This window comes from Canis lupus, chromosome 11 (genome assembly GCF_003254725.2).
Source record: "Canis lupus dingo isolate Sandy chromosome 11, ASM325472v2, whole genome shotgun sequence".
In the NCBI taxonomy this organism is placed as follows: Eukaryota; Metazoa; Chordata; class Mammalia; order Carnivora; family Canidae; genus Canis; species Canis lupus.
The window spans coordinates 73,074,607-73,098,949 of record NC_064253.1 but is presented as its reverse complement, the minus strand read 5'-3'; the positions used below and the strand labels follow the sequence as shown (position 1 = coordinate 73,098,949).

Sequence of the window (24,343 nt, the reverse complement as noted above, 5' to 3'; positions counted from 1 at the left end):
TTTGGATACTTGATGTGGCGACGCTGGCTCTGGAAACCTGCGTCTGGGCTGCGGCCGCGCCTCCTCCTCTGTTAACGTGAGACGTGGGATCCCTGGGTGGCGCAGCGGTTTGGCGCCTGCCTTTGGCCCAGGGCGCGATCCTGGAGACCTGGGATCGAATCCCACATCGGGCTCCCGGTGCATGGAGCCTGCTTCTCCCTCTGCCTGTGTCTCTGCCTCTCTCTCTCTCTGTAACTATCATAAATAAATAAAAAAAAAAATTTAAAAAAAAAAAAAAAAAAGAACGTGAGACGTGCCGGAGGCTGAAAAATAGGACGAGCTCATCTTAGAGGACTTGGGCGATTTCGATTCTTATGTATCATTAAGTGTCACATCGAGACAGAAAATAGGCGTCTCGACAACCCGGCATCACCACCCAAGGCAGTGGTGTTCCTATCTGGGGTAGATGGCCTTGTTTTGTGTTTATGTGTCTTTTTGCCTGCAGAGTTTTAAATAGAGTCACGATCCCGCTGTTAATCCGTTCTGTATCTGTATTTTTCTGTGATGTTATATGGTCTTTGTGACGTGACTGTGTATTCACATGGTGGCTGTGTGATCCCGCGTCACAGTGGATGTAATACAGTTTATTTAATGATTTGGGTGCTGTTCGGTTTCTGCCGTTCCGTAACAGCGCAGAAGACGAACCTCTTCACGCACTCGGGCAAATGGTCGGGAGCCTCTCCGCTAATCCCTTTGAGTAGGCTCCTGGAAGTAGAATTATGTGAGGGAAGACATTGGGAAAGAACCTTTCTAAGGCTGGTGTTAAAAATAGATCCCAAAAGTCACGCGCATTTACATTCGCACCAACGGACGTGCTCCGGAGAGTACCCTCCTTACCGTGTTCAGTAGCACTGGGATTACTGCTTTGCTGTGTTTTTAAGTCTTAAATGAGTAGGTGATAAATGGATAAACATACTCCTTTCAAGGAAATATCGGGATTCATTATGAAAGTGGTTTAATCCACTCTCAGGCAATTCAAGCAGACTTGAAAGTGATCTGTTAGTTTCACCATAAGGAAGATTTTAAATTAATATTTGATATTTAGAAGAATAAAGGGCTGCATTAGAGTAAGCATTAAAATTGTATGGAATATAATTTTAGGTGGAGAAGGCCCTGCTTGTGGAGGGCTGCAGAGAGCGCCCGGACTGTGTCCGCGGGCCGGGGCCGGCCTCAGGCTCGCCAGGCCCCGGAGGCCGTTGCCAGCTGCCGACGGTCTGAAGACATCCAGCACGACTCGGAATTTTAAGATCCTTGCATAATCTGTAAATTATTCAATTTGTTGGGGGCTTTAGGCTTTAAATTAAAAATAACTCTCCCTCCCGCAGACTTAGTCATGGAACATATACAAGAAATTCGAAGTTTGAGGAGACGTTTAGAAGAATCTATTAGAACCAACGAGGAGCTCCGGGGCCAGCTGGAACGGCAGGGCCACGAACCCGACCCAGGTAGGGAGAGCCGCCCGAGGGCGCTTCCGCGGGGCCGCCTGAGCCCGGCAGAGCAGCCCCCCGCCTCGCTGCCTGCCTGCCTGCCTGGCCGGACACTGGGGGCCACGGGGCAGGGACTTCCCGGTGGAGCCCCGGCTCTGAAGGAGGGCGTCTGCTGGCCGCCGCGCCCTGGCTGCTCGCTGGAGAGGACTCAGCTGTTTTAAAACAGAGCCATAGTCCGTCTTTTTGTCAGTCGTGGATCTTAAAAGCACATGCGTGTCAGCAGTTTGGAGAGTCTCATAGGCCGGTGGTGACAAGGTCGCAGCATTCCTGCGTAAATCCAGTTAGGTCTGGATGGAATATTCTGTGCAGAACCTAAAAATATGTGTTTTTCCCGTGAGGAAGACACTCACACGGTGCAAAGCTTACCGTCTCCTCCGTGCCCTCCCTCCCTCCCGCCCCCCCTTCTGCCCCCCATCCTGCCCTTCCACCCCGGCTGTTGTCTTTCCACACCCCTACCGCGCTCTATGCAAATACAAATATGGGCTCTTATTCTCTGTCTCACCCAAAAGGTTGGATACTTTATATCTGCGATTTTGTCCCTTTTTGCATTGAACAATGTATTTTGGGCATCTATCCTTATTGCTCCAGAGAGATTGTTTTCACTCCACCAAGAACGTGTCTTGAGAGCAGCTTTGTGCCCCAGGAAAAGCCCGAGTTTGCACGGATCTGGGTGTGGACCAGCTCTCTGGCTGTTAGCTTTGGGACTTGTGGGCCAGGCACCCCGCTTCGCCCAGGCTTAATTATTTTATGAAACAGACTCATCAAAAACAACAACAACAACAAAAAAACCAGACTCATTGTGAGATCAGGGAGGCAGTGCTCTAAATAGGGCCTTGCTCTGTGCCTCACTCAGTAAGTAGTTTTCTTTGTCATTATCATGTCATTTGACTGTTTTTTAAAATTTTATCTATTCATGAGACACAGAGAGGCAGAGACACAGGCAGAAGGAGAAGCAGGCTCCATGCAGGGAGCCCGATGCGGGACTCGATCCCAGGACTCTGGGGTCACATCCTGGGCCAAAAGCAGGTGCTCAACCACTGAGCCCCCGGGCGCCCCGCTGTTTTATTTCGTATGACATTATTAGTCTAACATTGCAGAGCTCTGCAACTCGCGAGGATGCAAACATTTTTAGAGATGAAATAACTGAGTCCTAGAAAGATGTACTCAGTGGTGGCAGCGCCGGAGTCCTCGGGCCCCTAGTCCAGTCCTCCTTCCTGTGCAGCCCGTCGCAGCCCTCGGCCTAGAAGGAGCTTCCCAAAGGGCTGTATGTGTGGTGCGCTGCAGTCTGGAGGCAAACCGGGACCCACGCCCGCCTCCCCTCCCCCACCCTGCCTCCTCCTCTCTCACCTCCGGAAATTGATTAACCGGAGTTGTTAGTCCTATCAAACACGGGGAAGAAATACATGCCTGGGCCCTTCACATCCACTTGTGGTAATGCCTGAATTAGATTCATTCTGTTTTACATTTTTCCTGGCAAATCCAATTATAGAATTATTTGGGGGCTCGAATGGCCACCAGCTACAATGGAGCTGGCAATTGCTCTGAGAGTAATTCACTGTGATGGGAAGGTTTACAAAAAGGCGTTCGTAAAGTATTTACACGGGTGGGAAGACGTGTGTTCTCACGTGTCACAGACGCTGGGAAGACCAAGGGGTTGTCCTGGGGGCAGGCTCCTCGGAGGCTGAGGCACAACGTTGTTGAGCTGCCACCTCCCGTCAGCCTGTCGTCAGGGAGAGGAGCTGGTGCGGGTGGCCTCCGAGGGGGCCTGGCCCCTGACCTCTGGGAGGGACCGCCACGCCGCGGCCACAGCAGACTCGCTCATAGGACTGTCCCTGTTCATCCAGGTGGCTCTTCGGTCCTGTGGTTGGCTCTGGCCTGTGAACGATAACAGCAGTGACCATTACAGCAGGGGTCATTGTTACTGGGCCTTGGAGACAGGGCAGTGGGGTGACGAGCCCGAGGTCCTACAGCTACTAAGAAGCCAGGGCCTTGATTCAGACCCAGGTCCCCGAGGAGACACCCGAGTCACGGGGAGAGTAGAGGACATTGTGGGGAGACGTCGTGATGCGTGCACCATCAGCACGAGGAAGGGCGGCGCCGTGGGGACGGTGCCGCGGCAGCTTCTGGGAGGCCCGATGCCCTAGTGTCCTTACGGGGACGTTGAGTGTCACCCGTCATCAGCCGTGGACCAGGACGCTCTCAGCTGCACAGAACAGAACATGTGACGACGGGGATTAGTGCTCTCTTCCGTAACACGAGCCAGACCCAGGCAGTTGCGGGGCGGGTTTCATGGCTCAGTGCTCTGATGGCAGGGCTTGGGGTCAGTGTCCGTGGTGACCGCGGTGACCCTGAGCATCACGTCCCCTCAGGATAGGCCCACAGGGTGGGAACGAAGACCGTGGGGCTGTGCCCTGTCCTTGTCCCTCCATCCGGGTGGAAGCTCTTTCCCAGAAGCCTCCAGCAGGCCCCCGTCAGGGCTCACTGACCACAGGCGGCGCTGGGCCACGTGCTAGCCGTGCCGGGGTCGGGAGGCAGCGCGTGGCTCTGTGGGGTGAGGAGGGCGGGGAGGGAGGCATCCGCCTGCCTCACCCAGAAGGCCGGGCGCTCCCGAGGCTGCGTGTTCTCGTGCTTCGGGCGCCCTCCGTGGTGCAGGCCTAGGGAGCTGAGGGGAGGTCAGGGCGGCCGGCAGGGGGCGGGGACAGCCCACGGGTCGGTCTGTCCGTGACCTCAAGCCCCGTCTGTGGGGCTTCAGACCCTGATCTCTTTAGCGGGCGCTCAGACATGGCAGTGAACGCGAGCTGACAGGTGGAGGAGGCGTGGGGCGTTCCAGGTGCGGGGCGGTCAGGGGGCGTGTGGGCCCAGACATAGCCCGGTCGGGCCGCACTGGGGGACGTGTGAGCGGAGGTGCTGGGGGAGGCGGGTGCGCGTGCGCGTGCGATTGGAGCCAGGTCCTAGAGGTCCGACGTCCGGGCCTTGTGTTTGGTCGGTTGGCCACCGCGTGGTGTTTCTGAGCAGAGAGTGACGCGAGCGGACTGCGTGCAGCCCCGCGGGCAGAGCGGCAGGGGGTGGCAAGGCCTGAGCGACAGGGACGGAGGACCCTGGGGCAGCGTCCGCGGCATCGGGGAGGAGGCCCCGCGGTCATGACTGCCTGCCGGGGCGGTGCTGGGGTGGCTCCAGGTTTCAGCTCGGACCAGGGGTGGTGGGCGCACCGCCTGCAGGGAGGGCAGGGACGAGCCTGTCCCCCCGGAGGCCCCGGGGCAGCCAAGCAGGGGAGGGAGGCTCCTGCCGCCTCTTGCACGCGCACCCTCCTTTCCCCTTGGGCTCTCGTGACACCTCCTCTGGTTCACAGGAGTGATTTCCTTGTGTGTTGTGTTTCCTCCTCGTTTAAAACTGTTTTCTAGAAAGCTCCTTCCATAGTGATTTGTCCACACGTCGCTATTTGTGTGTTCTCTTAGGTGCTACAAACGCTTTTGCTTATGGGTCAGAGCTGCATGATTCCCTGACTTCGGAGATCTGTTTCCTGAGGAAGCAGAACCAGGCTCTCAACACGATGCTGGCCAAGGGATCCAGAGGTAGGAACCAGAGGAGCCCCCTCGGCCCAGACCCTGCGGCCCTCCGTCTGCGGCAGGAAGGGGCGCGCGGGGGTCTGACCAGCCCAGGCCCGGGTCCTGCGGCTCTGGCTGGGGGAGGGCCCCCTGGGGCCGCGGTGAAGGTGGCCCTGACGCCTCAGCGTGGGCTGCCGGGTAGGTGCGGTGGGGGAGCGGCGGAGGTCCCCTGCTGCCAGAACCTCCTCCGGGGCTTCCCTCCCGTCAGGAAGGTTTTCCGGTATTTCTGTAGGAAGGTCCTTTCTCTTAATTCTCTCTTTTTGGAGCTTAGCCCCCAAGCGCTTTCACCTGCATTATCTCTCAGTCCTCACAGTGATTCTGAGTCCTGTTTCACGGATCAGAACCCGAGGCCTAGGGAACTGAGCTAGAGGTAGAGCTGGGACTCAGTGTCTCCCACTCTCCCTGGACGGTACAGACGCCACTTTTGGCCTAAAGGACAGAATCGAGGCTTCTGCAGACCATCACTCGCACGGCAGATGTGTCAGGGCCTACGTAGACCGACACAGGAATGAGAGGGTCCGGGTGCCGTCCCCCAGGAGAGACCCAGCCAGGAACCGGGGCGGGCCAGCCCGAGGACCCACCCTGACCAAGGCAGGTGTCTTGACTGGGGGGACGCTCGGCTCCAAGAGCTCAGCCCAGCAGGCCAGCGGCGATGCCCGATGCCCGTGCAGGCCCTAGTGTCAGGGCTGCGGTCAGGGCTGTGGACCCAGGCGGAGTGCCCGAGAGCCTCGCGCTGAGCCCTCTACGTGGCGCAGCTCCTCACCACGACTTGTGGGGAGACAGAGGCACAGAGGACTCAGCCGAGGTCTTGGCCCCAGTGGGCAGCACGGTGCCCCCGAACACGCCACTCTGCCCCCGGGTCGCGCTCCTGACTGCCTGTCTCCAGGCCCCGGGCCTGTCCCATCCCTCAGGAGGGCCCCACCCCGCGGGGACTCCCTCGCACCCACTGCCGGAGCTGGGGGCTGTCCCGTGCCTCCGTCTGTAATTCACACCCACTGCTTGCTCTGCGACGGCAAAGCAGCCGGGTTGGCGGTTGGCACGGCCCATTATGGTGCAGAAGATTCAACAGGCCCGTTTCATCCCGGTGACGTTTAATCTGCAGCCTTGATGTTGACAGATTTATCTGCCCAAAGTGCGTAAGATAATTGGAACGCCAGACTCATAAATGCCAGTTTAAACCTCGTTCTGTTCCGTATTCTGGAGCGCTTGAGCTGAGGTGCCGTACTTGCGTAATAAGGTTGGAAAAAACAAACGGGGTCTCTTCTCCGCGGCGCTGTTCGTGTTTGCAGATAAACAGAAGGAGAACGAAAAGTTACGAGAGTCCCTCTCCAGGAAGGCTGCGAGCCTCGAGCTCCTTCAGCGAGAGTACGCGTGCGTGAAGGGGGACAACGAGAGGCTGCAGAGCGAGGTCCGCGAGCGGGAGAGGCACACGCAGCAGCTGCTCCGGGAGGTCTGCAGCAGCCGCAGCGAGCTGAGCAGGTGGGCTCAGGCCCCTGGGGTCGGCTCAGTGAGGGGCCGATGCTGGTGTCTGCGGGGAGGTCGGGGCGCCCCGTGAACGCCGTGGAGCCAGGAGTCGGGGCCTGAAGGCAGTGAAGGGAGCCGGGAGCTCCTTGGGGGCGGGGTGTCCTAGGGCTGTGCGGGGCGGGGCAGGGAGGCCTCGGCCCGGAGGGAAGGGGCCAGGGAGGAGGCTGGGCGCCCCATCCCGCCGGCCCCAAGTCCTCTCGCGGTCGAGCAGTGCGGGGGGGCTGCAGGGAGGCCCTGCACAAGGGCCGTGAGCGCCCCGGGTCCCCTGGCCTGAGCTCCTGGCCCGCCCCACATGTCTCCATGGTTCCTCGGTGCCAGCGTCCCCGTCGTCCTCCCAGCCCAGGCCAGTGCGCGGTTTTGCCGTTGTGCGTCGCAGGCCCCTCCTGGGCGCCGCACCCCGGGCTAAGACGTGACCTTGTGAGCTTTGTGTCCTCGTGTCCGCGCCCCCGGGGGTGGAGGACGACGTGTGGTAGAGACACACCTACTGGGCCCGGGGCAGCCTGGCCGTGCCTGCACGTCCTGCCGCCCTCGTCGGTCTTGTCCACGCTCTGAGGGTGGAGTGGCGTCAGAGTCCCTGCCCACGCGTCACAGTTGACGTCTCCTTCCAGGGCGCGGGAGGAGGCCCAGCTGAGGCAGCAGCTGCTGTCCCAGAACGAGGAGCTCCTGCAGTCCCTCCGCGTGGAGCTTAAGGTGTACGAGAGGCTGGACGAGGAGCACCACAGGCCCAGAGGTAGCGCCGGGCCGGGGGCGCGGGGGGCTTCCCACGTGGGCCCGCTGCTGCGGAGGGGAGGGCGGCGCGGCACTCCTCCTCCTGGCCTGGCCGCTGCTGGGCCCCGGGGCGCACCTCACACAGGCCCTCGGCCTGTGCTTCCTCTGGGGGGCCGTGGGCCCCGGGGCTCTCACCGCCCCACCCCTGGCTGGGCCCGTCGCCCGGTCTGCTCACCCCTCGGGCCTGGTTCTTGGACGTAGAGACGCGTCCCTGGATACCTGGTCTGTAGAGTCGTGGACGTGCAGGGAGGTCAGTTATGGGGGGCATCCCCCGGTCCGTGGGACGCAGCCGACCCTCGGGGACCAGCTGGGTCGCTGCCTGCCCGCGTGTGCTGCTTGTTGGCCGCGGGCCCTGGTCCTCGGGCCATAGCAGATCAGAGCGCCTGGGCTGCAGGCCCTGGTGGTGCAGTCGCTCTGAGGTGTGGTGGGTCTTTTGTTTTCAAACTAATTTTCCAGATGGTTTCTCCCTATTGAAAGTTTATCTAGGAAAGGGTCACCCCACACCTTCCATTTTCTCCTCAAGTTGCTTTTCTTATTCTTGCTGTTGTGTGTTTTTAATACACTGTGGCTCTTAAAATCGGCCCCTTTCATTCTGTAATTCCAGCCCAAATAGATTTTATTACTACTAGACATAATTTCGGGGTTTGGTGTGCAATTTGCTAGGCTTTTATGGCCAGAAGCGAAAATTAATTTCCAGCTCTTATTTAGCCTGTGGAATAGCAGCAATTAAGTCTGCCAATATTTTTGTTTTTAAAGTCAAGTTGTTATTTTAAATTGTACCTAGTTCTTAGGAAGGGGAGGTGGGGTGGTGGCCGGTTTAAAACCCTGCTGAGCTCCTTCGATGTCTGACCCTTTGGTGGCGGAAGATGTCAAAGTTTCCTCCTTGCACTTGTTCCAGAGGTCGGAGCAGAGGCGTGTGGAGAAGGCTGCAGGGGGCAGGACCCTTCCAGCGACCTGCGTGGCCTCCTAACAGAGATCCAGGCTCTGCGGGGGCAGCTGGAAAAGAGCATCGAGACCAGTAGTGCGCTGCGGAGCAGGCTGGAGGAGCAGCTGGCGCTGGAGGGGAAGAGGGCTCAGGAAGCAGCCCTCACCGTGGCTCTGCAAACCCTGACCGTCCCCGAGTGGCCCCTGCACCCGGACAAGCACGGTACCGCACCTGCCCTCCGCCCCGAGACCGCAGCCCCGTGTGTGTGTCGGCGGGACCTGCGAGCCCCTGGGTGCCCTTGGCCGACGGACGTGTCCCCCCGTTGCCAGCAGGCCCCCGACGCCCGGGGAGCCAGGGCCTGGCCACTGCTCAGCTGTCAGCTGTGGCAGAGCCTTGTGATCTCCGTCCGGGGCCTCTGGGTTGAGGGAAGTGGAGCTTGGGCGTCCAGGACCCTCCTCGCCTCCGGTCTTGCCCCGCCCCCCCCCGTCCATTCAGCCTTCGCTCGTCACTCCACCGCTGAACATCCTCCCTCCTGCTTACTGCCTTTCAAAGGCAACCTCAGCGTCTTGCTCAGACTCTCGGTATCTTGTAAGGATCCGAAGAGCAACCCGGGAGGTTTGAAAACTGCGTCAGTTTTGCATTAGCCCGTGGGTTCGTGTGTAGCCCTGCAGAGGCTGTGTAGGGTGGCGGAGAAAGGACAGGGGCTCCTCACTCCTTGGACACTTGCCCGGCACAGGGTGAGGGGTCAGGCGGCAAGCGGTCAGGCCCAGGGCCCTCGGCCGGGCCATCTCTCTGCTCTGGGGCTGGAGGAACGACGACCCAGCGGGGCCACTGCACTTGCCCGAGGCGACACGGCAGGCGGGCGCCACAGCTGGAGCTACAAGTAGCCTTTTAGCTCCCGAGACCGGTGGTGTTCCTGGAGCAGCCCCTGACCTTGGGAGCCTCAGGCGCCGAGGCCATGATCCTCATACCCACAGGGCAGGGGGCCATCCAGTGGGACTGGGCGGACCACAGACTTCGTAAATAAGTGTTGTGTAAAAGTTTGGGCTTAATCTTCACAGGATTGGGAATTGTGTCTATTGCCTTTAATTCAAAAAATTTAAAACCTCTTAAAGAGCACCCATTCAGCGTGCTTTAGAGCTTGTAGCGATTGGCATATTGATCTCTCCCTGTTAAAGAGTGTTTTTTTTTTTTTTTTAAGATTTTTATTTATTTACTCATGAGAGACACACAGAGAGGCAGGGTCCATGCAGGGAGCCCGACGTGGGACTCGATCCCGGGACCCCGGGGTCATGCCCTGGGCTGTAGGCGGCGCCAAACCGCTGAGCCACCCGGGCTGCCCACTGATAAGGAGTTTTGACGGGATGACCACTGGGTGTTATACTATATGTTGGCAAATCTAACTCTGATAAAAAAAAAACCAAAAAAACCCCAAAATAAAACAAAAGGAGTTTTAAGATTTTTCACTAGAAGATGATGTTGATATGAGAAAAAAAAAGTGAAGGAAAATCCTTCACGATTCTACAAAATGACGGCATTTTGCTTTGCATCTCTCTCTTCATTTGGTGGTCATTTGGGTTTTGGGCTGTTCTGCATCCTTTCTTTGTTTTTGCCCAATATTACATCATAAACGTTTCCCACCCTTTCCCCCCGGCTTCCTGATTACTGTTTCCAGATGATCCTTAGTCACGAAACCATGGTGACTAGTAAAGTGGTCTCTGATTCGGGGCTTTAATAGGCGCCGACGTTAATATGGTTCTTGCTGTTACACGACATTCGTTGTATGAACTCCCACCAGTGGGATCTCACAGGGCTGGAAAGGAGCCCTCGTGCGTGGGGTGTACGTCAAAGCGGCACCTCTGTCTGCCCCCGGCCCCCCTCAGGGCTCAGCGGAGATGGGACTGAGAGATTGTGGGGTGTGCTGGGGAGTCGGGGGGACCACCCGGGGCTGGTGCCGCCCGGGCGCTGGGGGGGTGCTGGGGCAGCTGGAGCGCGGTGGCCACGGGACGGCCCTCACCAGCTTGAGATTTGTGCAGGGTCAGCCCCCCGGGTTGCCCACGGGGCGTCCAAGAGGGCGTCCAGGGGGAGGTGTTGAGAACCCACGCCGCCTCGGGGACGAGGGAAGGTGGGCGCTCTCCCCGGCGTGGCCTCTCGTCCTCGGCAGGAGGCTTTTCAGGGTTGTGTTTAGTGCGCTCGTTGGAAAGTTCTGCTCTGAGGATGGCGGGCCTGGTCCCCGCTCTGCTGCCGACACTGGGGCGGGGCCGGGTGGTCCCCTCGTGTCCCCGCCCCTCGGTCGTCTGCTCCCCCACGAGGTGTGTGCTCCCGAGGGTCACATGTAGGCGCACGGTCGCGGGTCACGGCGTGCGGATCGTCTTGCACACCCGCTCACTGGCCGTGGGTCCTGAGGTTGCATCCGTCGCGTCACTGCCTAAACTCTGCCTTGGGTCCCTCGTCTCTCTTGCTCAGTGGCTGTGGCTGCCGCACACTCGCTCCTCTGGCCAGAGCACAGCCCTCTGGTGACGCTGCCCCGCCTGACACCGCGGAGGGGGCTGCACAGTCCCCGGGCCCGACCGTGCCCCACGCGGGGCATCCTGGGGGCTCTCCTGTGTGCCTTTCATCTGCCCCTTGCTGCGCCCACATCGCATGCCCTCCTCCCGCCCACGGCCCCCTGCAAGCGAAGCTGCCGTTGGCCTGCTGGACGCCAGAAGGGATACCTGCTGCTCCCTGTCTCCCCCCAGGGTCCTGCCCACGGGGTCCTGGGCCCAGTGAGGATTCGCAGGAGGGCCTGGGGGGCTGCTTAGTGCAGTCGCTTTCACTTCTCTCCAGTGCTGGCAGGAATGTTTATTTTCTGTCTCTTACTTTGCATTTTGTAGGTGGTGACGGATGCCCCGTGGCGATAGATAATTCCTGCGATCTGTTTGACTCCACCCTGGCCGTGCCACCACCATCGGGTACGGAGTCTGGGTAACCGGGGCAGGGTTGGGTTTGGCAGCAGGGGCTTGAAAATTGAATGAAAGGGGGTCCCTGGTCCCAAATCAAGAGCGTGCTTGGGGTTTCACGTTCTCAGCATGTGTAGCTGGTGACGGCCTCCTCCAAGCCAGCTAATCGGTGCTCGCGGTGGTGACCTCAGCGACGTCGTTGGGTCCTTGTTGCCTTAGGTGAAGTGTGACCCCCTCGGTGTGGCTTTTAAGGCCCTGCAGCCTCCAGCCCCACGCCCGTGCAGCCCTGTCCCTCTGCATTCATGTTACACCCCGGGGTCACCGCCCCGCAGGCCTGCCGTCCCCGCTCACCGGGACTGTGCGGGGCGGCGCCGTCCGTCTGCAGACCGCGTCTGTCCCGTCCTCCGCGTGCAGATCCTCCTGCTGTGCCGAGAGTCCTCCCGAATGCATGCTTCTTTGTGAAATGCCTTTCCTGAGGTCCCAGTCAGAATCATTCCTCTGTGCCTTTGTGGAGCCGAAGGTAGAAGGCAACAGGCTCCGTCTGTGTTCCGTGTCCTTCTTGCTTCCCGCGCAGCCCGGCTCGATGGTTGCTCCTCCTGGGAGGCCTGTCCTCAGCTCTCCTCCCGCACGGAGAATTGATTCCTCCTCCTCTGAGCCCTGGCTCCTCTTCGTCGCTGCTGTACCTCCCCCACGGTGTCTGAGTAGCCCCTGGGTCCTGGAGATCAGGGGGTCCGCAGGCAGGTGCCCCATAGGCGGTGGCTGAATTCAGTCGCTTCTGCTGTTAGATGAATAGGCCCAGGGCAGGGCCACACACAGACCCAGGTCCCGGAGTCTGGCCGCTTTCCCCTGTGACCTGCCGGCTGGCATTAGGGCCTGAGGGCCTGTGTGTCCTCCCACCCGGCTTTGACGTTGAGGAATGCAGCTCGTCGAACACAGGACCTGACGTCTTCCCTCTCGTGTTGCAGCTTCTGAGACTCCTCCACTGTCTGAAAATGACTCGGACTCCCTCTCCTGCCACAGTGGCGTTTCGGCCACCAGCACCTCGTGCACGTCCCACCCGGTCCCTGGCCACCGCCTGTGGGCCAGCAAGAGCGGGTGCCACGTCCTGGGCCTGACTGCGGACTACGAGGCCCTGTGCCAGCAGATTGGCCGCGGCCAGAAGCTCTTTGCCGAGATGGCCCTTCAGATCCAAGAGGCTCCCCGCGCCGCAAGTCCAGAGCTGGGGACAAAGGTAACCTGAGCAGCAGCTGCGGGGCCCCGTAGGTGGGAGGGCCGCCGAGGGCTCGCAGAGGGGAAGGAGCGTGGGTCCCCAGTGACGCCCTGAGAAGAGGGGCCGGGACTGCAGCCCACGGAGCTCGGCGGTCAGGTCCAGTCCGGGGCGCTGCTGAGGCGGGGTCACTTGCCGGGTCTGCGCCCCGTGTGGGTGCGACCTCTTCACCGGGGTCGCTCCTTCCTGCCTCACCCCACTGGGCTCCTCCTCGCTCTAAAGCTGCCTCTTGTCGAGGACCCGTGTGCCCCGTGCTCGACATAAACTCGTCCACTTCCTCCGAGGGTCCCCAGACTGGACCCAACCACCGAGCTTCCCTCGGTCACAATTTCCGGTCCCTTTCCCAGGTCCTTACTGAGGCCGCCTGCTTCCTGGCACCTGATTTTACTTTTTGATTTGTTTTACTCTATTGTAAAGGCCAGTTCTGTATTTTATATTTCAGTAGGTAATGAGCTTCAGGAGAGCAGGGGCAGCGTCTCTTCTGCTCAATATTGTGTATTTGCTGCCTAGCACCGGGCCTGGCGTGCGGTGGGTGCACACTAAGTGTTTGTTGAGTGAATTAGTAAATAAGATTGCTGATCTTTTCTGATCATTATCTTTATTGTACAAAAAACCTAGGAACTGTAGCAAAGCACAAAAACAGCACGTGGTGCTCAATGTGTAAAATTTTGAAGCACACGCGTTCTTCAGCTCATTCATAAAGCTTAATAAAAGTGACCCCGACGCATTTCATGTTTCGACTTTCAGTTAACACATCAACAGTTTTCCTGTCCCATTCAGTATTTTTCTGAAACTTTCACTGGTTGCAGTATACGCCCTCTTGTGGATGTACCACCATTTATTGACTCTTTGGCCTCTTTTTTCGACATTTAAGGTGTGGTGAGCATCCTTGGTCAGCTCACTAGGGGCGAGTTCTGCAAGTGGAAGCACGCTCGCGGGTCGTGGACTCGTTAGGGCCCTTGGCGACAACTGCTGAGCCATTACTTTCCAAAAGTTTGTATCCCCGTTTGCAAGTGAGACCATCTCACTACAGCTTATTCTTCACTGAGTACTTTTATTTATAAATGGGTTTTTGCCAATTTGGTAGCTAAAAAGGGTGAGTCATTTTGTTTTATAATGATTTTATTACTCATGAAGACCGTGCTCTTTTAATTTCTTTTCTTTTTAAAATTTACCTTGCTTTCCCTTCTCTGACTCATGTTCTTGGCTTGCTCATGCCCTTGCCGTCCCCCGGTGAGGGTCTGCCTCTGCCCGCAGAGGCTGAGGGAGACCTTATGAGCCTGCGGCCTGGTGCCGGCAGTACGCAGGGCCGGTCGGCAGGGGCTGCTGAAGACAGAGTCGCCCGTGTTGCGTCACTAGCCGTTGGCGCCGTCTGCCTTCCGGAGGGGCTCCGTGGTGTGGAGCCGTGGGAATGGCCCTACCACGGACCCTCTTCTTGGCATAGTAGATACACTTAACGCAGGTGGTTATGAATCATGGTTATTGATTGGGCTGAAATCACCACCGAAATTCTCTCATAATCTATAATTCACCGGTCTTTAAGAACAATAAATTGGTGTCGTCTGGCACCAGGCTCTCGCGCAGCATGCGGACACGAGCCCTGCGGCCTGGAGATTTATGCGGCCCGTTAAAGCCGGCTTGTCCATAATCTTTTCCAAGACTGCATGTAACAGCCTTCCTCTCCTCCCCCACCCCCCTTTGTGCAGGGTCCACACTCGGTGCCCCTGCACACGTTTGTCACCAGCGTGGGCACAGCCAAGCTGATCCTCGAAGAGGCCGCGAGGTTACTGACGCTTTTCTGGAGGGTCTCGCTCCCCACGAACGGCCAGTGCACGCTTCATTGTGGACAGGTAGGTGGTGACACGTGGACTCCCAGGCTTAAGGATGCCACTGGGGCTCGTGGCTCGGTCTCCAGTCCAGGACCTGCTCATGGCGGATGTGCCCTCAGTTTGGGGAACGTGCCACGTTTGTTACGGGTGACGTGCTGCTGCAGGTGTGCACTTGCCTGCCCCCGACACCCTGTGCCCGTGGTCCTGACCGACCGTGCCCCCACTCCTAGCGTAGCCTTGTTGGGGGAGATCCTATGCACGTCTTCTACACGAGGAAGCTAAGGGTCTGGTAGTGAGGCCCGACCAAGCACCAGTATCTGAATCCAGAGTATGCTTTCATTTTATAGATTTTAAATCTAGTTTGTCCTCGTAGGCAAGCTCATCCCCTTCCACTCTAAATCTCTTTCGTTGTAGGTCCTTCTCTTGATAGCTTTCAGAGTCCTATTATAATGGTTCTAATTTCAGTCTGTTTTAACTACTTAGAAAGTTTTGTAAATTATAAAACGATTGGGATTTCCCTCCGGACTTTGGCTTGGCAGCAACTTGAACACGACTGAATTAAGAGTGTTGATCCCACAACCATCCTCATCGCCACCTTTCATGACACAAACCAGGGGTCAGGCAGGCCAGAGGCTCTCCCTGCGTCTTCGTCTGTGGGAAGCAGGTGGTATAGTGACAGGCGAGCCGCCGCTCGGTCACCGGAGGCGCCTGCCCGGAAGGCAGAGCATGCGTGTGAAGGAAGAGTTAGAATGTTGCCTGGTGGTCTGATAAATATTTCCCCCTTCCTTTATCTAACCTATGAATTTTTGCCAAAGGCCAGCAGGAAGGCCGAGGACACTTGCATTCCCTGTCGTTCCTCATCTAGTCCAGTCTTCTGACAGCTCTCAGGTCTGCCGGCCGTGGCGGAGGCAGCAGTGGAGCGGCTCCCTGCTCGGGAGGTTCTAATGAGCCTGTCCTGTGATTTCCCCTCGGGGTCCTGGGGAGGAAGTTCGGGGGCACCAGGCTTGGAAGAAGGTAACCAGTCATTCCACGTTTTGGCCACTTGGAGCCAGTGGGGCCGCGGAGAGGAAGAGCGCCGCTGGGTTCCAGACCCTCACTGGCCTTTCCTTTTGTGCTGACCCACCGAGGTCTTTGCACCTCAGGCTTGATGCCTGCCCCTCCGGCTGCCTGCCGCCCCGCTCCCTCTCGGCTGGCGGCTTCTCCTGCCCTTTCCGGTCTCTGCTTACCTGTAACTTCAGGGCCGGAGAGGGTCCCCGATCGCTCAGTCTTAGTGCCTCTTCTGCTTCATCATGGCCCTCGTTGCAAATTACATATCTGTTTAATTTCTGTTTCCGTCTGTTTTCCAGGACGGGCCCTATTTTGTTCATATTTTTGAGTGAATTCTTTTCTTCTTATTCCCGAACAAATCCTCGCCCATACGATTTTTAAGCACAAGTCTGAATGAAACTCAGTGTGATGATTTCGTCCTCAGTACACAGTGTCGTCTGTTAAACAGAATGCAGTTCTTATTCTGTGTGTGTGTAATGAATTGCAGTCCCCTCGCTCTCCCCCGCCGGCACACTAGTCCAGGGACTGGCCAGCGCTTGTGATGACTCACCCTTCTTTCCAAGTGTTTCTCATATAATTGATTATACTCACTTTAGCATCACAGAATTTTAGAGCCAGAAAAAGGACCTCAGAGTCCCTCTAATACGGTTGTTGGTGTACCCAGACCCCCCGTGTGTGGTGTTAAATTGCTGCAAGCCACTTTTCTGTCCGTGCTTGTTTCATATACTGCTTTTTTCTTAGTGTGAAATGTGTGTAAAGCAGATTTCCAAGTTTTCATTAGCAACCCCAATGGGCTTTTTTTTTTTAATGTTGTAAGGTTTTTCTCTGAGTATCATCAATGTGCCTTTTGTATTTAATATGCTGTCCCCTGCAGCCCCTTGGACTACTCTGCAAAGTGTGCATCATATACATTGGTTTATCTCAGAAATTTGTGGGGAGAGATACAGATAAATACACACATTTGTTTATGAAAATCTTGTTTCACTGGAAGGATAAGCAATAACAAGAAAACAGGCTACCCGTAGGGGTGGGAAGGAAGACGGTGGATGGGCAGGGGTAGAAGGTAGATTTCTCTGAATAGATCTTGTTCTGTAAATTGAAACTGTATAAATGTTTTAAATAATTGAAAAACAAAATGGAAAAAAAAGGCAATTTCTTAAAATTGGTAGCAAGGCGAAACCTTACTATATTACATTGAAGGCCTACCCACACAAAGAGGAAACATTTCAAGACTAAAACACAGTAATTTGACTATATCCCTAGTAGAAATACTCTTAAGAGCTAAAAGGACTGCAAAATAACATACTAATTGTTTTCAGTGATGATAAGTGTTACTAATAATATTGTAATAAAACAAATAGCTAATTAAGGTTTTTACTCAGGGAAGATATAGAAGTTGAAAATCAAAGAAATAAAAATCCTGCCATCCTTGATTTGGAAATACCAGTATCACCTGAATTTGTGATGTATTTTCTATTGAAAATATTTATTTTTAGGCTTTAAAAATGTCCACTCCAGTACCGGTGAGCACCTCTAGTGCCAAATTGTGGTTTCTAAATACCTTTTTCCTATTAATAGGAACTCAGGCTCCTTGGAGACATGGTTTGATTCTAGGTCTGGGGGGCAGGAAATGTATAATATGAGCTTAGAACATCTTTTCATCCTAGGGAAAAAGAGGGAAAAGGGAGTAAAACTTACAGATTTACAGCAGTTCTCACATTATAGTTCCTGGGCCGGCAGCATCCATGTGAACCGGGAACTTGTTGGGAAGGTGAATTTTGGGGCCTCACCCCAGACCTACCGAATCAGAAACTCTGGGAGTGGACCTCAGCGGTCTGTTTCTAGACGCCCTCTTGGTAGCTCTGAGAACCTGGATTAAAAGAAACTTAAGAGACGTATTAAATGCAAAACGTGGAGTTGATTTGGATCAGACCAGTTGTTCAAAAAAATGAAATTACAGTGTGGTCAGGGAGTCCTGTCTGCTGACATATATGGTGATACTGAGCAATGACCTTCGTTGTTCTAGATGTGGTGATGATGTGTTTTTCTTTTTAAAGAATCTTTTCTCTGGAGCTATATACTAAAATATTCTGTGGACATGAAATGTGATTGGCTTCTGGGGTTGAGTATAAAAATACTTTCAGGTGCAGATGGGCCGGTTTAGGGACATAGATGAAGCAGGTTTGTCTGTGATTTGCTAATGACTGAGGCTGGGAGGGCATCTGGCAGTTCATTATCCCATTCTTTCGACTTTTGTGAATGTTTGACATTTTTTTCCTGATAAAAAAGAAAAAACAGGGGCGCCTGGGTGGCTCAGTCGGGTAAGTGCCTGCCTTGGGCTCAGGTCATGGTCCCGGGGTCCTGAGATCAAGCCCCACCTTGGGCTCCCTGCTCGGTGGAGAGCCTGCTTCTCCTCCTTCCTGTGGACCCACCGCCCCCCCCCCCCCCAACGCCCTGGGGTTTCTCTCAAAGTCTTTAAAAAAATAGTGAAAGAAAAAGAAAAGGCCAACAACTAGAAAAGCCAGCTGTGGGAGTCAGGCCCAACAGCCCTGGGCTGGGCGGTGGCCTCCTGGGAAGGGGGCGGGTCCCAGCTCTGGGCAGGGGGCGTTGCTGTGTGGAGCTCCCTGGGCGCCAGGCACAGAGCTGCACACGCGGCATCTCCTCTGGTCCCTCACGGGCGCCTTCAGAGAGGAGGGCATTACCCTTTTCCAGACGTAAGAATTGAAACTTCCGTGCTTTGTCATCATCACAGCTGGAAGTGGCCGAGCCGGGTCTTCACGCCCTGTTGTTTTTACCGTGGTGCATTTGTCCTGCAAAAATGAAGATTCAGGTTCAGAGGATTCAGCAGACATACAGAATTACAATTCCTTGTTTCAAGTGCCGGATAGAAGATGGACAGAGGGTTTGGGGAAGTGCAGACGAGAATTAACCTACCGGTTGGCAGAGGGTCTCCCAGCACCTACTGTGTGCCCGGTGCTGCTGGTCAGAGGGAACCACTGAGTCTCGGGAGCAGAAGGAAACAAGAAAATGGTTACTGTTCAACGTGCGATGGGCAGTGATGAGCGAAGGACTGGGCGTGGTGAATGCCCGAAGACTCCTGGTGGGGAGGAATCTCAAGGACACTTCCTGGAGGAGGGGTTACCCCCGCTGACTTTTGAAAGAGGGCTGGGGGGTAGCCAGGCAGGAGTGAGGCAACCAGGGTCCGTCGTCAGGCATCACCTCCTTTGCGTCTCCCTCTGGGTGGACAGGGTCAGGGATTGTCCCGGTTCACAGCGTGGAGGATGACTGCCCAGAACGTGAGGCCCAGGAAGCCCTTAGCGTGAGGAGGAGAATCCGACAAGACCCGAGGTGTAATTAGGATCTGTTTTGGAAGAACGGTCGACCTCCTTGGAGCTGCCACCGTTCGTTAATCCTGAGAGTAGGTCAAAGCAGGGAATCGGGACGACACGCACCTTACACATCGTGGTTCAACTGAAAACAATTAGACGTACGTTCATTGGACGTGGGGCCGGGGCCTTTCCTTTGCCCGTGGGCCTGCTGACGAGGCTCTGGCGTCCCCTGTCCTCCATAAGCTACATCCATAATGTATGTCTGTCACTTCCGCTTTCTGTTTCTTTAAGATGAAGAAAAAACGTAGACACTTGTAAAGCAAGTCGAACACGGAATTCTTCGAGACTCCGTTCCTCCCACATCTTTCAGTTGATTCACCCACACCTAATTTGCCAGAAATGTGGTTTTCAGTGACTTTATCAAGTCTTTCTTGAGGCATATGCTAGTTTTCATACAACCAGTTCTCTCTTCACATACACATTTCAGGGTTTACTTCATCCTTCACTAAACCCTATAACCGACTGCAGGTACCACTGCCGTAGACAAGTTTGGAACCAGTACCGTGGGGTCCTTGGAGGTCGGCCGCCCAGCATCTCCCTCCTGAGGAGCAGAAGTGTTTCCCTGTCGCCCAGTGGAGCCTGTGCCGGCGGCTCTTATGCCCGGGGTGGGGGTGTCAGGAGAAAGGACCGTCCTTGACTCTGAACGGGTCTGCGGGGGCTGCTTGGGGAGCCCCAGGGGGAGCGCAGTTCACGTTAGAGGCCTGGGAACTCTGACTTGCCGCCCCTCCACGCTCCCCACACGCTCCCCACACCTCTGGAGAACCCGAGCTCTCCTGAGGATCATACTCTCCTAATCATGCTTCTAGGTTCTCTTTTTTTTATAAATTCATCATTAAAAAGTTTTGTTTTAATGAGCATTATCGTTTTGTTTAAAAAGCACACAATCTTGATAAAATTCTAAGGTTGGAAAATAAAACTTCCACATTGCATCTCAGAGATAAATCACTAATGAACATTTTGATGCCTCTTTGTCATCACATTTTTTGGGCATCACACACGCATCTGTGGATATTAGATCTACGTAGCCAGGTTTATGAAACAGGAATGCCTGGATACAGTAGCAGTTCTGGGCTCTTTTTGTCATTAATTATGACCATCTTTCAACGTCAAATAGAGTTCTACAACATCATCATTTTTTTTTTTTTGTGCAAGACTTCATTTGAGAGAGTGCGTGTGTGCAGGTGTGCACAGGCAGGGGAGGGGCAGAGGGAGGAGAAGCGGGGTCCCCGCTGAGCGGACAGCCTGCCGACCCGGGGCTCGACCCCAGGGCCCCGAGATCCTGACCCGAGCCGAAGGCAGACGCCTAACCGACTGGGCCCCCCAGGCGCTCCCCCCCATCATTTAGCATTATAGCGTCATTATAGCAGCTGGGAAGTTACGCCTTTGGGTGTAAGGACTGTGACGCACTGACGCAGACCCCTGCTGACGCGAAGCAGGTGGTTGGTTGGCCCCGACGGTGAACGGTGCCGGGCACATCCCGGGACGTGGGCGTCTTCTGGCGCCCGTGCTGCTGTAGGCGGGTGCCCCCAGGGCGGGGCTGCGGATGGGGGCCTAGCGTGGCAGGTGCTGCAGGGCAGGGCGCCGGGGCCTGTGCCGTCCTGGTTCCCCAGCGCTCCCGACGGCGCGGGTCCTGCAGGTCGGGGCGCGGGAGCCGGGCCCTGCTTGTCGTTCACGGGCCGCTCTGCGCGAGGGGGAGCGTCTTTTTCTATGTGTCTTGATTCTTTCCCACGTGATAGGATGTTTTGTATTCTCTGCTCATTTTTCCAATTCCTTTTCTCTTGAGACTGGAGAAATGAAGGCAGAGATCACCAAACTACACAAAAAGCTGTTTGAACAAGAAAAGAAGTTGCAAAACTCTCTGAAGCTCTTGCAGCTGAGCAAGCACCAGGAAAAAGTCATCTTTGATCAGTGTAAGTGACGGCTGGGGGTGGGCCGCTGTGTCTGCCCACTTGCCGCCCTGAGCCCCGACAGCCCCGGGCTGGACACCCGCTGGGAGGCCCACAGCAGCTGTCATCGTGCCTCCTGTTTGTGGGTTTCCTGTCCTAGCTCGTCCTTTCTGACCCGCACAGGCAAATAGATGCACTTAACGGATCCCGTGCAGGCCACGTGGTGCCAGGGGCGGTCCTCTCGCTGGGGCGGCGGGTGCCTGGCATCTGCCTTGACCGGGACCTTGACGTGACCTTGGCCGGGGTGGTAGGGAACAGGGGCAGGGAAGTGGGGGGGGCGTGGGCTTCTTGGACAGAGGGACAGCTGGGCGGAGCCCGCGGAAGGGGCGGTGTTGGTCAGACGGAGGGGGCGGCGTGGACACGGGCCGACGGGCAGCACGTCAGGTTAATGTCTGGGAGAAGCCTCAAGCGGTCCGCGCGGCGGGTGGGGGGGTCGCTGGCCAGGACTGCGTCGTGAGAGGCGTCGGGGAGCAGCCCCGCGGTGCTGGCGTGCGGGAAGGGCCTGCTCGGCTGCCCCCGGTCCCCCGGCCAGGCCAGGAGGAGGGCCCCGGCCGGGGGACTGGGGGACCGGCTGGTCTTGAGAAATACTTCAAAGGCGGACCTGGGACTCGGGCTCCGAGAGGCTACAGGAAGGACACTGGTAAGGCGAGCGCTGTCCCTGCCGGGAGCCGGGGTGGTGGGCCGCCGCTCCCCATGCCCGGAGAAGCCGTGGGCCACCTCAGCCCAGGCCCACTCGCTGTGTGGCGGCCCCTCGCGGCTCCGGGGGCACCAGGCTGCCTGTGCCGCTCCTGTCGGGGGCCGGTGTTTCGGGGCATTTCTGAGAAGCCTGGGGCATAGACTGCTGGTGGGCACGGTTCCCCTCAGCTGTCCCCCAGAACCTTCTGGAAGCCGACTCTGTGACCCTGGCAGGGTTGGACGCCGGGTCGTGCAGCGGGCACTCACTTTGTGCTCCGTGCCCCGTGCCGGGCCTGGCGCAGAGGCGAGGGGGCCGCCCTCCAGCACGGGGCCTTGGCTTCAGGGCCGACACGAGAGCCGGCTGCAGGGCCATGTCCTGGGGTCCGACTGCGCGGGTCCGGAGGGGTGGGTTGGCGTGGGCGAGCGGGCGGGCACAGATGGCGGCAGGTGGCCTCGGGGTGAGCCAGGAACATACTCAGGATGCGCCAAGGGGCCTGCTGAGAGACAAAGCCAAGTCGCCTGGTGGGACCGGGGGGGCGGTGGGGGGCAGGGCACGGGCTGGTGCAGTCCCTCTGTCTCGGAGGGTCCCCGCAGCTGGGGGGGACGGCCAGGAGGCACAGGAGGCGGGGCGTCCTCATGGCGGCAGGAGGTCGGAGGCCGCCCCGTGGGTGCTGGCTGGCCTGGGCGCTGGCTGGGCCCCACGGCACGCATGTCCTGAGGAGCCTGGCGGGCGTCTGGGGCGGCACCCATCGTGGAGCACCCGTGGTGGAGCCCTTGGCCAGACCCCGGGGGTGGGGGTGGAAGTGGCCCCGGGGCCTAGGACTGCGGCGGCCTGTGTCCGGGCGCACGGGGCTAATGCACCTGCTGGTCGGGAAGCAGGGAGGGCCGGGGGCGGGGGCGGGCTCCCGGGATCCAGAGCACCGAGCCCGGCCTGGGCCCTTCGCCACGACTCTGGTGCCGTTAATGAGCGCAGCGCAGGTCTCTCCCCGTGTGACCTGCAGTAAGTGACATTCCCTCCTGAGCTGCGGAGTCCTGTCCCCGACACGCGGGGGTCGCTGGGAGGCCTCGGCTGCCCCGGCCTGGGTCCCGACCACGCCTCTGTAAGAACTGCCTGCTTCTCGTCCGGACGGACGGTGACACCCAGACCCCGTGGTGCACGTGCCCGACAGACACGGCCGGTGTCTCGGCCCCCTTCCCGAGCTTGCACGGGGTCCGTGTGTGGTGGGCGGCCGCTAACTCGGTGTCCCCTGTCTACCTCCAGGCCTCGGCCACAGCCTGCCCGGTGGGGCGAGTCCTGAGAGGAGCAGCCCCTGCCCGCGGCAAGGGTTCGCGGGGTCGCAGGGGCGCAGGCGGTGGCCCCTCTGGAGGCAGGGCTGGCCGGTTGAACAAGCGCCCACCGCCCCAGTGTTGCAGATTCGCCAACACCGTCACTCGGGAGATGTGTTTCCTCGGGCCGGAATCCAGCATTTCCCCGGGCCGCGCGTGGTCCCGCCCTGAGGGTGTCTCCGGGACCCGGACGGCAGGATTCCGGGTTCCCGGCAGGGGCGGCTTCCCAGTGGCTGGGGGCAGCTGTGTTGGGCGAGAAGAGGGTCCGGGGCGGAGGTGGCACCCGTGGCCTGGGGCCCCTCCACAGTGCATCCCGGGAGCGTGTCGGGTTCTAGCAGCTGCAGGGCCCGAGGAGAAAGGGCCCAAAGGTCATGGCCTCGCGCAGATTCAGGTCCGCTCTGCACTGGGACCTCCTCTGCAGCCCTCGCCGTGGCCCTTAGCGCACGGGTTTTCTCAGAGTCAGCCACGGGCCCTGCGCTGCACCGTTGCCCAAACCCGTAGGGGTGACCCGGGTTCCCGGGTGCCCGCAGGCCTTGCTGAGCCCGCAGCGGGCCGGTACCCGCGATGTCATGGCCTCGCACGAACTTGCGGAGGCGCCTCTGGCCCAGTGGGCGACGTGGTCTTGGCACGCGTGATGGGGTGGAGCCTCCCACACCCGCCTCCGCCTCCGGTCTGGGCGCCCCAGGCTTGTCCGCAGGGGGCCTGACGCCCAGGGCACCCGTCTGACCGTCCCTCTCTCTCTCTCTCTCTCTCTCTCTCCTCAGTGGTCGTAACCCACAAAGTCCTTCGGAAGGCCAGAGGGAACCTGGAGGTAATGCCCCCCGGGGTCCCTTAGGGAAGGGGGCCCGGGGCGGGGGCACCGGCCAGCAGATGACCTCGTCAGGAACCGGGGGCCGAAGGGGACCAGGTGCGAGTCCTGCACCAGCAGCTGTTTTCCGCCGGCAGCACAGTTTCACGTGGTGGCGTGGCTCAGGCCTGGGGTGGTGGTCGTGGGAGGACGGCACACGCCTCAGAGGAGGGAGCGTGGCAGGCGTCGCTGCCGCTGGTGCCGAGAGCGCTGCCTGCTCCAACAGCGTGTCCCTGAAAGCGCGTTCACTCGGCCTCAGAAGCCCCCTGCAGGACCTAAAACTCTCCTTTTCTCCTCCTTTTCGCAGCTGAGGCCCGGGGGCGCCCACCCTGGAACGTCCAGCCCCAGCCGACCGGGCTCCTGAGACCTCCTGCCAATAAAGCTTGTGGTTCCCGCCGAGCGGACGCTGTGGCTTGTTCCCCGGGTGGGTTCCAGGTCCCGGGCGCTGGCTGCAGGACTCTGCCTCCCCTCGCGGCGTCTGTCCCGCGGCCGGCCTCAGGGGGCTCGTCACCGGCGTTCGGGTGCCGTCGGGCTCCGCACTGGGCCTCGGGCCGCCCCACCCGCGGCGCTCAGCCGCTCTGCAGCCTCAAGGTCCTCGTGGGCCCGGCAACCCCGCGGTGCGCTCATTCCCAGCAGCGCCTGGAGCCCCGGGCCTGAGCCGCGGGGGCGGCCGGGGTGTCGGCCAGTCACGTGGCCGGCGAGGAGCGGGGTGGCCGGGCGGTGCCTGCAT

At 58.2% G+C, this 24,343-nt stretch overlaps 1 protein-coding gene across 12 annotated transcripts in view; it reads left to right on the top strand.

Annotated features, from left to right (window-relative positions):
• The window catches only part of CDK5RAP2 (CDK5 regulatory subunit associated protein 2), a 153,703-nt gene extending 129,691 nt beyond the window's left edge, over positions 1 to 24,012 (top strand). For 11 of the 12 annotated variants that reach the window (XM_049116420.1, XM_049116423.1, XM_049116418.1 and 8 more), the window contains 11 exons: positions 1,365 to 1,484; positions 4,982 to 5,098; positions 6,421 to 6,610; positions 7,264 to 7,385; positions 8,322 to 8,570; positions 11,222 to 11,299; positions 12,253 to 12,518; positions 14,261 to 14,404; positions 20,603 to 20,729; positions 23,531 to 23,577; positions 23,921 to 24,012. In XM_049116420.1, the coding sequence (XP_048972377.1) occupies positions 1,365 to 1,484; positions 4,982 to 5,098; positions 6,421 to 6,610; positions 7,264 to 7,385; positions 8,322 to 8,570; positions 11,222 to 11,299; positions 12,253 to 12,518; positions 14,261 to 14,404; positions 20,603 to 20,729; positions 23,531 to 23,577; positions 23,921 to 23,977 (1,517 nt within the window). In that variant the 3' untranslated portion in view covers positions 23,978 to 24,012. The remainder of the gene's footprint in view (positions 1 to 1,364; positions 1,485 to 4,981; positions 5,099 to 6,420; positions 6,611 to 7,263; positions 7,386 to 8,321; positions 8,571 to 11,221; positions 11,300 to 12,252; positions 12,519 to 14,260; positions 14,405 to 20,602; positions 20,730 to 23,530; positions 23,578 to 23,920) is intronic. The other variant, XM_049116417.1, reaches the window with a different exon arrangement.
• The last annotated feature ends 331 nt before the right edge of the window (positions 24,013 to 24,343 follow it).